At 52.8% G+C, this 14,933-nt stretch overlaps 1 protein-coding gene across 5 annotated transcripts in view; it reads right to left on the reverse strand.

Moving 5' to 3' along the window:
* The window catches only part of FRMD5 (FERM domain containing 5), a 324,278-nt gene that overhangs the window by 6,320 nt on the left and 303,025 nt on the right, over nt 1–14,933 (reverse strand). For 2 of the 5 annotated variants that reach the window (XM_027521101.1, XM_027521097.1), the window contains exons 8-14: nt 11,554–11,642; nt 9,170–9,256; nt 8,522–8,585; nt 7,883–7,974; nt 5,220–5,294; nt 4,595–4,663; nt 3,604–3,710 (exon numbers count right to left, since the gene is read on the reverse strand). In XM_027521101.1, the coding sequence (XP_027376902.1) occupies nt 3,604–3,710; nt 4,595–4,663; nt 5,220–5,294; nt 7,883–7,974; nt 8,522–8,585; nt 9,170–9,256; nt 11,554–11,642 (583 nt within the window). The remainder of the gene's footprint in view (nt 1–3,603; nt 3,711–4,594; nt 4,664–5,219; nt 5,295–7,882; nt 7,975–8,521; nt 8,586–9,169; nt 9,257–11,553; nt 11,643–14,933) is intronic. The other 3 variants (XM_027521102.1, XM_027521100.1, XM_027521098.1) reach the window with 2 other exon arrangements.

Below are 14,933 nucleotides of genomic sequence, written 5' to 3' on the forward strand. Positions count from 1 at the left end.
TTAATCAGGCTTTTCCCCATGGTGGCCCAGGAAGGCAGGCACGTCTTCAGTGGAAACCAGCTGGTCTCCTCATGGGACCGGCCAGGAAGAGAAGGTACAGGGGGTCACGGAAGGAAACCCAACCAGGGACGCAGGCTTTTTCACTGATCACACGCCATGGCAGCCCCTTCACAGTGCCTCCCGTGCTGGAGACAGCAGAGCGGCTCTGAGAGGCCAAGCTTATCAGGGCCCTGGATTCAGTTAGAAGCACTTAGACCCATAAAAAGTAATGTTTTCCCAGCCTGTAGAGCTGGTTCCCTGAGGCCCGTTATCAGGGCCCCAGGCCTCTCAGAGGGTTAGGGACCGAGAGGGTAGGGGTGATGCCAGAGGGGAGAGGAAGCGGGACCGCCCCAGAAAACCCAGGATGTGAAGCCACAGAGGCAGGGGGCCTTGTGATGTGAGGTTCTGATGTGTGAGGAGGGGGCTCTGCGGCTGGAAATGGGCCCTGTCCTCTGCTGGGCTCTGTGCAGGCTGGTTGCTGACTGGTGCCCCCGGGGGTACAGTGAGTGACAGGAACGGACATACCTCTCTGGGTCAGGTCTGTGCTAATGTGTTATCTTGGCATCCCTGAGAGCAGAGGGCAGGGCCAACCAGTGCAGGCTTCTGTTTAAAGGTTTCAGTTCAGTGAGATTACATGGTTTCATTCAAACTGCAATGTTACGTTAATGTTTTTGCTGTTTACCCCCATTTTTGGAGAAAAACAAAGCTTTCCCCTGGAAAAGGCAAATGGTTTCTGTCATAACAATTTATATGGTGTATGGACTGCAGGAAAGACAACCCCTGATGGAGCATGAGCCCATGTCAAATGTCCATAACTTCCTGGGAGTTGTGCTGGTTTGTGCCCTTCTCTGAGGCCCCCGTCACGTCCCTCCCACCCTTCCCTGCCTGGTTGGGTGGACAGTGGGGATCAGCCATGTTAGGGGCTTTAAAGGCAAAACTGCCCTCAGAGATGATGCAGCTGAACTTTCTCCTCCTGAAATGATCCATTCTTTATTTCACTAGGTTTCATGACCCCTGTACTTCCTAGGTGGCGCAGTGATAAAGAGTCTGCCTGCCAGTGCAGGAAACACAGGAGATGTGGGTTCGATCCCTGGGTCGGGCGCCAGTCCATGGGGTTGCAAAGAGTCGGACGTCACTGAGTGACTAAGCACATGGCTCATACCTCTCTCCTGCTCTGCTTAAGAAGTCATGTACTGTCTGGGCTTCCCAGGTGGCGCTGGTGGTAAAGAACCAGTGCCAGTGCAGGGGACATAAGAGACGCGTGTTCGATCCCTGGGTCAGGAAGATCCTCTGGAGAAGGAAATGGCAACCCACTCCAGCATTCTCATGGAGAATCCCATGGACAGAGGAGCCTGGCAGGCCATGGTCCATAGGGTCGCAGAGAGTCGGACACGACTGAAGTGACTAAGCACGCATGCACGCACTGGTAAGAGCCACTTAACTGCTGAAGTCTTGTATTTTTTCCAAGGCAGATGTCCATCTGCCTCTTCTCACACTGACTTTCATTCTGCCTGTGAGTTTATTCCCACTGGGGCAGTTCTGAGCTGCCTGCTCCCTCCTGGGTCTAAATGGGCCCCGGGTGGGGATGGAGGCTGTGCTTGACTGTAGGCAGCCTGGGGCACAGGGTGTGAGGAGCAGGGTGGCTTGGGGAGGAGCACTGGGACGGAGGCCTGCTGGGCTGTCATCTGCCAGGTGTCAAGTTCTGAGGCTGAGCTTTTGAGGCCAGGCCCTGGCCTTTGGGGGAGAGGGGTTCTCTGCTCTAACGGCTTTCGTGTGGCCTCTGCCCTCTGCATCCTCCTTGGCCATTTTGCAAGCTCAGGTAACTTTTGGATGTTGAGGAGCTTACTGCTGCTACGATGGGAGGAGGCTGAAGGCATAGCCAGCGCTGGCTGGGAGCTGAGGTGGCCCCATTGCTCGTCTTGGAGAAGCCTGAGAACAGTGTCCCCACCCCTGGGGTGTTGCTAACCCTGCTTGCAGCTACTCCCGATGACCTGTATCCCCACCTGGATGGCCCCAGTCTCCCCTCTTCTGGGAATGCTGGTTTTCTTGATATTCTTCCCTATACTGGGGAGCAGTAATGCCCAAGGCTGCTCTGTGATTCCTGTATTAGTGCCAGCTCCCCCTGGGGGTGGCCCTTCTCTCTGGGAGGACAGCTGTCCCGACTTTCTGCAGGAGTCCTGGGATGGACCTGATGGCAAAAAGGGCCTCAGAGAGGGGAGGAAGATATGTATCCTCAAAAGATGAGAAGACATTCCGCTTTGCTGAGATGCACACCCCAGAATGAGAGAGCTGGGCTCAGTTCTCCACTGAAGAGTCAGATAGGAAAAACCCAGGGGCAGTGTCTGATGACAGCCAGAACTCAGTAATTCCATACCTGCTTGGTACTTTACAAGGCCACCCCACCCACGACACCCATCCCCCCCTACAGTGGGGTCAACAGGCTCAGGTTAAGCAAGCTGCCCCAGAAAATGCACGGCAGAGCTCCTGTGCTGACCTCAGCTTTCTGTCTGGACCAGGGCTCTCTGCAGTGCTTGGCTGCTGCCAGTCAGTGCTTTCGTCTCTTTACTTGCACAGGGACTGATCCAAATCTGCCTGCCAACGCAGGGGCCATGGGTTTGATCCCTTGTCCGGGAAGACCCCACATGCCTCGGAGCAACTGAACCTGTGTTCCACAACAGTAGACCACCACACAGAGAAACTCGAGCACTGCCACAACTGGAGAAAGCCCGCACGCAACAAGGAAGATCTGGCGCCACCAAAAATCATAAAATAATAAAGTACTCGCACATACACCAGCTTCTTCACAGCCCCATGGAGTTTTACAAATGGAGCACTATGGTACTCCCATAATTAAGGCAGCTGATGGTGGCTGCCCGGCCGGGGCTCTTAACCCCTAGCCTATTAGTAGTTCTGTGCCATACTCGGGTGATGCAGTCACTGACACATCATTAAATTCTAAGCACAAGCCAGGGATCCTCCTAGAGGAGCAGCAGAACAATGTCCTTCCTAACCTAAGGGATTCTCCATTTTCATTAACAAACAGCATTCCCACAGAAAGGGCTGAGGGCCTTCCCTCCCCAGCCTCCAGGACAGAGAGGTATGAAGCAGTCATATTCTGTGTCCTGTTCCTTGACACCTTCTGAGGCCTTCCAAAATGTCATCTTCAGGAAGGAAAGCACTCAACTTTATACCCGTATCAGGCCTGTGGGGCAGCCCGGGTCAGTGACCACAGCTGACAACAAGAGTCCTAGAGTCTCCTCACGGTATTAACAGTCCAGAGACTGGAGGGGTGTCAGCCTCAGCTACGGGGGTGTCTGGTTTGGTGAAGATACATAGACTTTGTCGTTCTTCCGCCTCCACCAAGAGGACAGATTTCTACAAAAGGAGAAGGTGGTGGCAGCTACTGGAATGCTTCAGGACCATGCAAACGGGTTTTCATTTCCTGGTGAACTGCCTCACCCACCTTGATCCTTTAGGCTGTAGAGACCGGGTATCAGATCTGGAACACCAGTGAAAGCCTGCAATGTGGAGGGACCCTGGGTCACCTCCAGAGCTCGGGCTCACCTTCCATGATGGAGATGTGAACAGCTCTCCTGCGGGTCCTGGGGACGCTGCTCAGCCTTGGGCCGTGGGTTATGGAGGGACAGCTGCGGCTGGGGACCATCCCCGCTCTGAGGTTAAAGAAAAAGAGAACTCTTGACTCAGTGCCCAGACAGACAGAGAGTTGACTAGTTGTATTCTAGTTACATAGAATTGCCTGGCTGTGTTAAGTTTTGTTTTTTAAAATCATTATCCCCTTTAGTCCCTGGATCCCAGTCAGAGACACTACTTCAAACCTGTCAACCTCCTAACATCCCAGACCCACCAGAACCTTTCTTTAGTGTGGCAGTGGTGCCACCAGTCCCTGGGCAGGACTCAGGGGGGTAGAGCCCAGGATATGCGGCACTCCTAAAAATGTGCCTAAGACCGATTCTGCAGCCTCCCCTGACTTCCCACAGGGGCTGCTGGTGGCTGCGGCTCCGTGTGAAGGCAGGAGTAATGACCTCTCCCATTCGCAGAGGTCAGGCTGGCGGCAACCCCAGCCCTCTTAGCCAATCGTCTTCTCCCCGGGTCTCATCAGGTTCTAGGAGATGGACTCCTGGACATGCCTGATTTACACTTACACATAAAGCATGGATCCTGAAACTATTTCAGACCTAGTGTGACTGACTTCCTTTCATGGACTGTTTACAGAACCCATGAAATCTTGCTGCTTAGGCGTGTCCGCTGAAGTCTGTGACTAATTTGAGGACTTGGAATGACGAAGAGAATTACCCAGGAAGGAGGCTCCTGGGTCCCATGTATTGTCTTGGCTGCATTCACCCACCTGCCCTCATTCTCCATCAGGGCTCAGGGAACCAGGGTCAGCCTGTTCTGTAGGCCTTTGGCCGAGACTGGTCTCCTCAGCCTCCTGCCTGGTTTGGGAGCTGTCATGGCCAGAATCTTCATAGCGCTCAACTTAAGATCCTGAGATCTGATCTGGGACCTGGCTGGGGGTAAGCCCCTGGCAGCTTACCTGTGTATTTCTGGTGGCTCCCGCTTGATCTTGGCACTAGACTCCATTACTTCTTTCGCAACTCGGCCGCTGTAAGTAGTAAAATAAAACATGCAGCAGGAAGTGAGACAGTGTTCCAGGACGCGCTCTCTCTAAGATCTCAGATAACTGGCTGCACTGGGAAGTAGCCTCTTTGGCTTACCCCATCCCAGTGTTCAGGCCACTGAGAAGGGCTTGCTTGTGGGGGTAAAGAGCCCTAAGGCGTCCTGAAAGCTCTCTATCTGGAGGCTTTGGGATCTTCTGTTCTCATTTAAAGAATGATTCTTCATTGTCCAGCATGTTCCAAAAATATTGCCTCAAAAAAAGATCTTTAGACAAAAATGAGAGGCATCACTGTTACAGTTCTTATTTTGCTGCTTTTGTAAGAGGAGGAGGAGAAGATACATATTGTCAAGCCCTACAGGCAAACAGCTGCAGAGAAGGAAATAGTCAAAGGGTTAGGAGATAGGAGAACCGGATGGAAACCACAGGCTTTTCTGGAGGTTCCCAGCATCTCTGTTCTCAAGGGTAAGGACCACTGAGCCACTGTGCTCCAGGGAAGGGTCTGAAAATAGGTCCATAGTGGTTACTTACTGTCACTATTTACCTGTATCGGAACCGGCTCCCTTTAAAGAATAAATTGCTGCTGGACACTGTGCGCACTTGGCTTGACTTCTCCAGCCTGCAGCAAGGCAAAGTCCAGTGTGACAGACGGCCTGCGAGGCCTTACCGCCTAAGGCAGCGCGTCCCCAGCTCCTTCCAAGGGCTACTTGAGGAAACCCTTTGGGAAAAGGCCCTTCACAGCCCCACTTGTTTCTGACTCTCCTTCAGCCCCTGAGGGCCACACTCACAGCCTCAGTGCTGGGGGTGCGCAGGCTGCAACCTGCTTCCATATCAGGAGTGTACGGGCTCCTCAGGAGTGCCGGCTGGGGCTCCCCAGGAGGACCGAAAGAATAAACGTTAGGGCCAGGGGCTGGCCGAGTAAGAGAATGCCACCTGCTGAACCTCAGCCAGGCCTCTGTTAACAGTGTGCCCTGGGCAGGTGTCTCTTTCCTCTCCCAGTCTTCTCTATAAAATAGTGGAGCTGGGACTTCTTGACCTCAGGAGTCCCTCCCAGAACCAGTATCTGAGAGTTCATATGGATATCTGGGTAACTGTGGGTGGAGAAGAGAGGAGAGTCTGCCTTCCTATTCTGTCTCCTCCTTGGAGAGAACCTACAGTGTGGTATCACTTTAGAGACTCTGAAAAGCCCTGAAATGAAAAAACTAGCTGAACTTTAGTACAAGTTCCACCATTTATTTGAATTCGGACCCATTCGCCCTCTCTCAGAATACCTACTAACACCGCTGTCCAGGCTGTGGACAGCCTATCTATCCTCTTGAGTGACCTCTGCGACCTCTTTAGTCCTCTCACACTTGGACAAGAAAGCTTGGGTAGAGCTCCCCAGATTGAATCTCCTAAGACCCAGCTCCACCCACAACACGCCCTGGGTTGCATGTCGTGCTAACCCAGCTGGGAACCAATCTGGTCCAAAGCCTCTGTCCTGAGCGGTCAGTGAACATTTAGGGAGGCGTCCCTATATCCAGGAACAGCAGTTCCTGGGGACACCATCCCCACCTGTGTCAGGGCTCCACGAGCCTCTGAGCCTACCTGCCCTCCTGCCTAAGCACATTCTTTTTTTTTTTTTTGCTTCAAAATATTTAATACCTGTCAGATATGCAGTTACATTTTTATCGGAGCACGTTCTTGAGTCTGACCCAGCCAGCACCTTGTGAAACCCTAGGCCAGACACAAAGCAGGGATCTGAGCGCATGGCAGATGCTGAGTGAGGCCAGAGCGGCTCTTGATAGAGACTGGGCATAAGTGGGGATCGGACCCAGGATGCAGGCTTCTAATACTTAATTAGTAGTCAGTGGAAAACAGTGGCAAGCAGCCCTGGTTTCCACTGTGGGTGCTGTCAGGGTGTGGAGATCTATTCATGAAAGACTCAGAAACTGAGTTTGGTCACAGGTTCAGACCATGGCACAGAGGGAAAAGCAAAGGTAGGCCTCCAAAAACAAGGGTGAGATGTTCTCCTGGCTTTCCTTGGACAGCCAGGGATTGAAAAGGAGGGAAATGGGACCACATGAAAGTCTTCCGCGTGCCTTCTCCATGAGAAGAAAGAAGCCCACTCAGGTGAGAGTTCTGGCTGTCAATTCAGTTCCTCCCCCCAATTCTGGTATCAAATGCACAGAAGTTATTACACAGCTCAGAAAACCTGCCCAAGGAATAGCCTCTGGGGAGGAGGGAGGAACAGGGAGGAGACATCCCACAGCAGGCAGCAGAGTCCTTGGAGTGGGGAGGATGGGGCCCCCTGACCCCCTCCAGCCCCCTTCCCCTGACAGGGAGAACTATGGCCTGTCAGAGGAGAAATATACTACACATCCTGTCTTTGTTGTTCTGATCAAGATGCAGCTTATTAAGGGATAAATCACTACAGTCTGTTTTAAAAACAAGACCAAGAGTTTTAGCAAACATACTTTTTCTGGCATCACCCCAGTTTGTTGATGGGCTATTTCTTTGCTTCTTGATGCTTTTATAACCACTTTCTTAAAATTGGGCACAAAAGCCTCAGTATAACTTTACAAAATCATTTAGTAAGCTGTGCTCTAAGCTGGTATCTCAGTAACAGACAAGTCCTTGCTCCCTCCAGCTACCCCAACGCCGGGCTCCCGGGCGCTTGGCCTGTCACTGGCAACATCTCTGTCAGTGACACGCCAGGAAGAGCTGGGCCTCAACTGCAGCTCAGCACCAGGCCACCCACTGGGGAGTGGGCCCCAGAGTCTCTCCAAGACTTAGGAAACTGTTCTGGGTTGTGCCTGTTCCTTCATGGAGCTGTTGTATTCTGGGTCGCCCATGCCTCTGAATGGCTCCACAGGGCTAGCTTACAGATACCCATGGGCTTTCTCTGGCCCAAGCCTTCCCCTAGGAAGACACAGAAGTGCTCTGCCACGGGGGATGCGGTGGGTGCGGGGGGCGGGCAGCTGTCCAAGGACATCACAAGGTAGACCCCTTGGGCAGCTCTGCTGAGGCACTCTCCCAGACCTCAGCTTTGACCCTCCAGCTGGTACAGTCACCTGGAAAGGACTCTGGGTTTTATAAGGAAGCCCAGCGTTGTCATCTCGTGTTCGCCTTTGTCAGTTTCTTGGTTTCCTGCCCATCATTGCTCTAAAAGTTGATTCTCTGACTCTGCCCTGATCAAGGCAGTCCCCACCCCAGGTATCCACTCACTTGTAGAAGGCTTGGTTCTCGATTCCACATTTCCAGAGGTGCTTGCAGGCTTCTGGAGTTGGAGCAAAATATGTGAGAATAATTTTCTTTTCCTACAAAAAATCCCACATAGGAACAGCTGAGTGTGGATGGAGACGCGAAGGGTGAAGTGGGCCAGGACACTGACCCCGGGGCTGTCTGAGGGTTCCCTACCGCTCCCAGGGATCGGCTTCAGGTGGGGAGAGCAGCCTCAGCACCCACGGGCAGAGCTCAGGTCAGTGTGCAAGGGCACGCCTGGCAGTCAGGTCCCGTCGGAGTGAGTCTCCGCTGGCCTAGCGTGAACGAGACAAGCCCTCCCCAGAGAGAGTGGCACTCTCATCTGGAATTTTCTTCTTCTTTTTGGGGGTGTTTATTATCTTCCTGGAATTTTCATATGGAAGCAAAAGAATCTTACTTTGTACTTTCTGGAGGTATGGAACCTTAGGGGTCACCAGCGTCCCTGACGAAAGTCCCTGTGCTCCAGGGCCTAGCCACCTCCATTCCTCACCTCCATATCTTGCCCTTGGTCCTGACTTAGCCTGCAGGCGGCTTAGCTCTACCTTGGTGGACCACCTTGGTTCAGCCCCGGCCCTCCCTGAAGAGAAGGAAACTAGCACTCACCTCTTTCTGACTTACGTATAAATAAAAGGTCTTTCCCTCAAATTTCAGCTTGGTCACCTCATTCCTAGAAGCACAAAGAGAGCGCCTGTCAGCTTGCTATGGGCCGCCTGTTGGCAGCTAAGTCTCGTAGATGCACAGCCCACCCCGACTGGAAGGGGCTCCAGGCACAGACACAGTTTTAGCCAAAATTAGAACCGAAACAAGACAGCAGCGCAGGGGCCTTAGAGAACAGTCGCTGAAACAGTTCACCCCACAGTTTCTGGTCAATCACTATCATAATAGGGTGATAGGAGGATTTCGGGCTCATCAACAGTGGCTGTAAAAGGGAAATGTCTGCACGGGCAGTGAGTCTAGGTAGAGTGGTCCTGGGCCATTTCAGGATTTGGTTCATAACACAGGTGCATTATCTAGGTGGGACTGTCAAATGTACGGTGCCACAGGTAGCTGATGAGGCCAAAGTTCAAGATACAGCAAATAATGAGAAACAATGCAACCGGGTTCTGAGGGAGCTGAGTCTTTCAGGTGACGGTGCCACTGGATGGAGAATGCAGTTTAATGCAGACAAATGTCAGACGATCTCGGGGAGGGGGCAGGGCAACATACCAGAGAGAGGACAGATTACATGGAACAGTCATGCAGCGTACTGACCAGGAAAGGGGCTTAGGGGTTTGTGTAGAAAAATCCTTGAAGCCACCAGCCCAGTGAATGGCTGCAGTAAAAGAGGCAAACAGGATACTGGGGTACATCGCCCGCAGGACAGACACAAATCAGAAGAAGTGACATGGTTACTGTACATGGCACAGCTTCGACCTCACCTCCACATCCTGCTCTCAGCCTTGGTGACATTTACAAAGTGGGAAAACGGACCGGGGTCTTAGCTTAGGTGGTTGTCCCTGAGAGCCAGAGGACCAGGCCTCTGCATCGACCGAGGCCTCAACTTCCCTTCCACTGATCTGCCTGACAGCTTCCCTGTGGAGCCCGAAGGCCCCCTCCTACCTCACTGGGGCAGAGTCTATTTTTCTACCCTCTCCCCGCGCAGGGAGGTCTGACCACGCATATCTGCCTCCACTTGGCTTCTTCCTCTTTGCGATTTCTAGGGAGCTTTTCCTCAACATCCTAGAATGGCAGCAGAAAGGTGGTAAGAACAGTGTACCCGGCTTACTCCCGGACAGAACTCGTGGGGCAGAGGAAGGCCACTTGTTCCCTGGAAGCCACAGCCGGGTCAGGATGAGAGCTCGCACTGCTGACCACCAGTTCCGAGCTCATACGAGCCACGTGGGGTTCCTTCCCTGTGAGGCTCCCTCCCAGGCAATCCACCTCTCGTACACGTACAGAATACCGTACTTATCAATTGACTGATAACATAAACAAGCACATGGATCATCTCGGCTTCAACAAGCAAGGTAGGAAAGGAGAAAATTTTCTGTTGGGAGTCAGATTGAAGTTTACATCTGTTACTCTGACGTTGCGAGAGATGAAGAGACTTCCTGAAGAAGTGGGCTGTGAGAGAAGCCAGAGAAGGAAAAGGGTCTGGGGCAGCCTGGAGAGCTGCAGTAGGGCTTCTGGAGGGTGAGGGTCCTTTAGGGACCACCGGCTCCAGTGACAGGCGAGTCCTCCATGTTTTTAGCTAAAATGTTCCCTACCAGTTGCCTCATGTGACAGCTGGCCTGGTCGGAGTGTGGCCAGGATGTGGGTGCTCTGGGAACGTCAGACCACCCAGAGGCTCCATGTGGCAAGTGCCCCTCACGAGGAGAGCGGTGCCTGACTCTGCTCAATGTCTGAAAAGATCTGGTTGGACAGAAGACCCCAAACCCTCACCATCTTCACCTAGAGAGTGCAGTGAGTGAGGCCAACTTGGGAAGGTCGGGCAAACGGGAGTGTTGGGGTGTACCCGAGTTAGCGCAGTGCAGCAGGCCCACTCTGGAAAGGGGTTTTCTGGGGAACGCGGCCTGATTGGGCACATTTGGGGAGCAGTTTCATGAGCACTCTCATGATGACTGTGTCTCCAAGCTTCACAAAAGTCACGAGGGTTGGAAAGGGGGTGTCTGGCCTGCAGCACCCCCAGCAGAAAGCTCGCCAGGGAGAGCTCTGTCCTCGGGTTTCCCACCAGCTCTTCTGGAGAAGGCCAAGGGGATAAGCCAGGAGCAGGCTTCCGTGGCTAGCCCTGCTGGGCCAAGGAAAGCTGCTTGTCCAAGCCCCTGAGGAGCGGACCAGCTCAGACCTGGCAGCCTAAAGGGAGGTTCAGGGGTCGCAGGGGCCGAGGAGAATGTGCAGCATGGTCTGATGAGGTTGCACGGTGTCTGCGTGCACCCGAGAAAGATTCTCTTAGAGAGCCACGTATCCATCAACAAACCAGAGTCTGCGGCTTCAGCTCACAGAGCCCTGCCGCAGAACAGACCCCGGCAGATGAGCAGGGAGGAAGCAGTCCGTGCAGCTGCAGTGGGGGCTCCTGCCTGCTGGAGACGGGAGTGGGAGGGGACATAGGGGAGGCATGTGACTCCTGGAGGCCGAGGACCCCTAAGCCCTGAAAGGGGATGGGAGACAGCGGCGTCTGTTTCCATAGGCAGTGCCCCCCGAGAGGTTCAGTCTGAGGAGAGTGTTTCGCAGAGCACCAGGGTAACTTCTGTCTGCTCCAGGGTCACTGCAAGCCCTCCTTTGTTAGGAGAGTGGGTAAGAAGTGACCCTCCCTGAGATGCTATTGCCCCCAGGAGAGGTCAGTCCCAAGGACTCGGTTCTCATGGGAACTTTGCTTCCCTGACACTGGCTCCAGCTCTAGACCTCATCCTACACAGGAACCAAGTATCCACACCCTTTCTCTCTCTGGAGAGGCTGATGGCTCTCAGGAACACCCCTTTGGAAGAATAGGATCCCTAGAAGAGACCACTACCTTCACCAGTTACCATTACGGACGCAAGGCTTAGGAGAGGGTTCAGAACCAGAACTCGCCCACTCACAGACAAAGGACATGGGAACCACAGCCCTCCCCAGCTGGTGAGGGGTAAAAAGCCTGTTTTGGAAATGAAGATACTCACCATTTAATGAAGTGGACCCTCTTGTTTCCTTGCAGAACAACAAACCCAAAAGGAGTGAAGGCCAGAAACGCAGCATTTCCTGACACGTCCTGTAACATAAAGATTTCTCATAGGACCGTGCAGGCATAAGAACACAGCTGTCCTCTGAGGATATAGGGTTAATACTTGGCAACCAGTCACAGAGGGAAGAGCTTGGCATTTGAAAGGAACAGGCAAGTTTCTTACCTTTCCTGAGCCTCAGTGGCCTTAATTTAAGTTGTAGATTATAATACCAGTCTTAGAAAGCTGTTGCGAATATCCAGAGAACACATTGCTGGGGGGATTGTAAAATGGTCCAGTCACTTTGGAAAGCAGTTTGGGAGTTCCTCAGATTGATAAAGGTAGAGTTACCATGTGACCCAGCAATTCCACTCCTAGGTATGTGCCCAAGAGAACTGAAAACATACGTTCACACAGAAACTTGTGCATGAACGTTCAGAGCAGGACTATTCATAGCAGCTGCAAAGTGGAAATAATCTCAATGTCCATCAGCTGACAGATGAATAAACAAAATGTGGCACATGCATACAATGGAATATTATTTGGCAGTAAAAAGGAATGAAGTTCTGACACCTGCAACAACACAGATGAACCTTGGAAACACTGTGCCAAGTGGAAGAAGCCAGTTAATCAGAGAGCACACGGTGTACGCTTGCGTTTATATGACTTGTCCAGAACAGGCAAATCCACAGAGACAAAAAGTGTGTTTCCGGTTGCCAGAGGCTGCGGGGAAATGGGGGTGGGGAGGGACAGCCAAGAGGTACAGGGTTTCCTTGGATGACGGAAATGCCCCACAATTCGATCGCTGTGACGGTTTCACAACTGTTAACGGGCTAAAAACCACTGAACTGCACACTTTGAAAAGGATGGGTTGTTTTGATGTGTGAATTGTATTTCGAGAAGGCAGCTCTGAGTGAGTGAGAATAGCAGTAATCAGTATCATGATGGCCTTACACACTGGACTCCCTCAGGAAAGTTTAGCTGAAGAAAATGTAAGAAGCAACCAGCCAAGTGGAACAGTTACCGCCAGCCCTGTGTCGCCTGAACCAACCAAGAGATCACCTGTCACTTTCAGCCGGTGAACAAGAGGCTTGAGGCTCTGCTGGGCAGAAAGGGGAGAAGGTGCGGCAGAAGCTGTAGGTCCTGGTTCCCTCCCGTGGGACACGGGCTCCAGAAGGCCCGGGCCTTTTCGAGGCTGGGACGGGGCCCAGAAAGCTGGCTCCTGGGGTACATTCTCTCAGAGGTGCTTCCTTCCTAATAATGGCCACAGGTGAGCATCTCTTCTGCTGGGGGGTGAGGGTGTGCAGGGGGCCAGAAATTATGCCTGGATGCTGACTGAATGGGACTGACCGCAGAACAGTCATCTGAGATGCAACTCAGATGGTGCCGCAGGGTCGGAGTCGGGTCCCTGGTGTGATGCGTGCAAATGGGAGCTGTGGCTATGGGGCTCTCCTAGCCTCTCCCACCTTCCAGCTTTGCCTCACTGGCGCAGACCTTCAGCCTGATCAGTCCTGAGAACAGTGGGGGCTCTGCAGGGGCTCTGCAGGGCCTCACGGACCTTGCCTCAAGAAAAAAGTACAGTTTTGCCTTAAAACTGTCTCTTTGAGCCAGGGTTACAGGTGTGAACACTGGGCCCAGGGAGTAAACCAAATGTACATTTTGCAAACATTTGAACGAACATACAGCTGTTACTGTCCTTTCCTCTCGGTCTGTTGTGACCCCAACACTTGGCTGCAAACACAGCATCATTCAAGCCATGGGCACAGCAAAAAGCTGTTTAAAAATAACCTGAATGGAGATACTGTGAAGCCATGGGGCTGGGCTTCCCCCTGCCTGTCATCAGGGCTTGGTGGTGGGTGCTAACGGCTGAATACACAATGCAGTGTGCCAGGGGGCGCCAGCACTAACTGGGCGGGCTGGAGGAGTCAGACCTCTGTGAAGGTCATCGTGGTGACAGTGAAGGGAAGGGCAGGCCCTCCCATGAGCTGGGTGGCGCTGGCTGGGTTCCTTGGTTGGCAGTGGTCACCGCACCATCCAGATACCCCAGGGCTGGCCTCTGAGTGAAGGATGTGTTGGACTTAGAAACAGTCTCTCCTGACCAGACTGGCTGACTAGGAGCAGGGAGCAAACATGCGAAGAAACCCCGATTAAACGCCAGTAAATGTTACTCATCTTTCCAATAAATAATAATAGCACCTGTGCTATATCCCCATCCACCCTCTCATTGGAAGAGAGCAATTATCCAGACTGTTTCTGATGCAACAGCTGCAGACAGAGCTGCTGCAAGGCCCTGGCACCTGGCATCCACTGGGCGGGGGCCAGGCAGCTGGGGGGTTTGCTACTTGTCTCTGCACGTGAGGAGCGGGACTGGAATTACAGCATGAAACCTCACACCTGGGCCAGCGTGAAAACACACAGGCGGCCACAACGACACCATCTCTGGAAGCTTCCTGGTTTCCTTCCTCTAACGAGCCATTCTCCTTGTGAGCCTGCCCCTGGGGTTTGTATGTGAAAGGACGAGTTGCTGACAAGAGACGGAGATGAAGACAGGGAGAGAAGTGATAGACGGCCACACCCTGTCCCTCAGGCTCCCATCTCAGCCATCTTTCCTGCCTGTCCCCTCCATGCTGACGTATCAGCGCCCCCCGGACTGCGCCATCAGTGACCTGGGAAGTGGAGTAAACACCCAGGCCTTGCCAGCCATGCAGCAGTTACCACCAGCCCTGCTCCGTATCCGTCCTGCACCTCATCCCTGTGGAAGGAGCTTCAGTCCTGGTTTAGGACCCCAGCGATGCTTCTTAATTTGCTCCGTAACTTCCTTGCTCCTCTGGGCCTCAGTTTCCTCATCTGTAAGATGAGGACCACCATACATACTTCAAGAAATACTACTTTCAGGACTTCCCTGGTGGTCCAGTGGCTAGGACTCCTCACTCCCGATGCCAAGGCCCAGGTTCCATCCCTGGTCCGGGAACTAGAGCCCACGTGCCGTAACTGAGAGCCCACGCGCCGTAACTAAAGATCTTGCACTCTGCAGCAAAGATTAAAGATCCCACGGGCCACAACTAAGACCCAGTACAGCCAAATAATTTTTAAAAAAATCATTAAAAAAGGAAAAAAATATATTATTTCTGTCTGATTTTAGGAAGATGGCCTAAATGATGTACTGCCAGGACAAGGCCAATGGTGATTTGGGGAGGGGATGGGTTTGCAGAGTCATTCACGTGTTCATATGGAACCCACCATGAGACCTAACCTGCATCCATCAGTCATCAACTGTTCACCCTGAGATGATCACTCTGCCCAGAAAAGGAGTTTTGGAAATCAGTCCTGACAGCTTCTTG

Source organism: Bos indicus x Bos taurus, chromosome 21 (assembly GCF_003369695.1).
Source record: "Bos indicus x Bos taurus breed Angus x Brahman F1 hybrid chromosome 21, Bos_hybrid_MaternalHap_v2.0, whole genome shotgun sequence".
Lineage (NCBI taxonomy): Eukaryota > Metazoa > Chordata > Mammalia > Artiodactyla > Bovidae > Bos > Bos indicus x Bos taurus.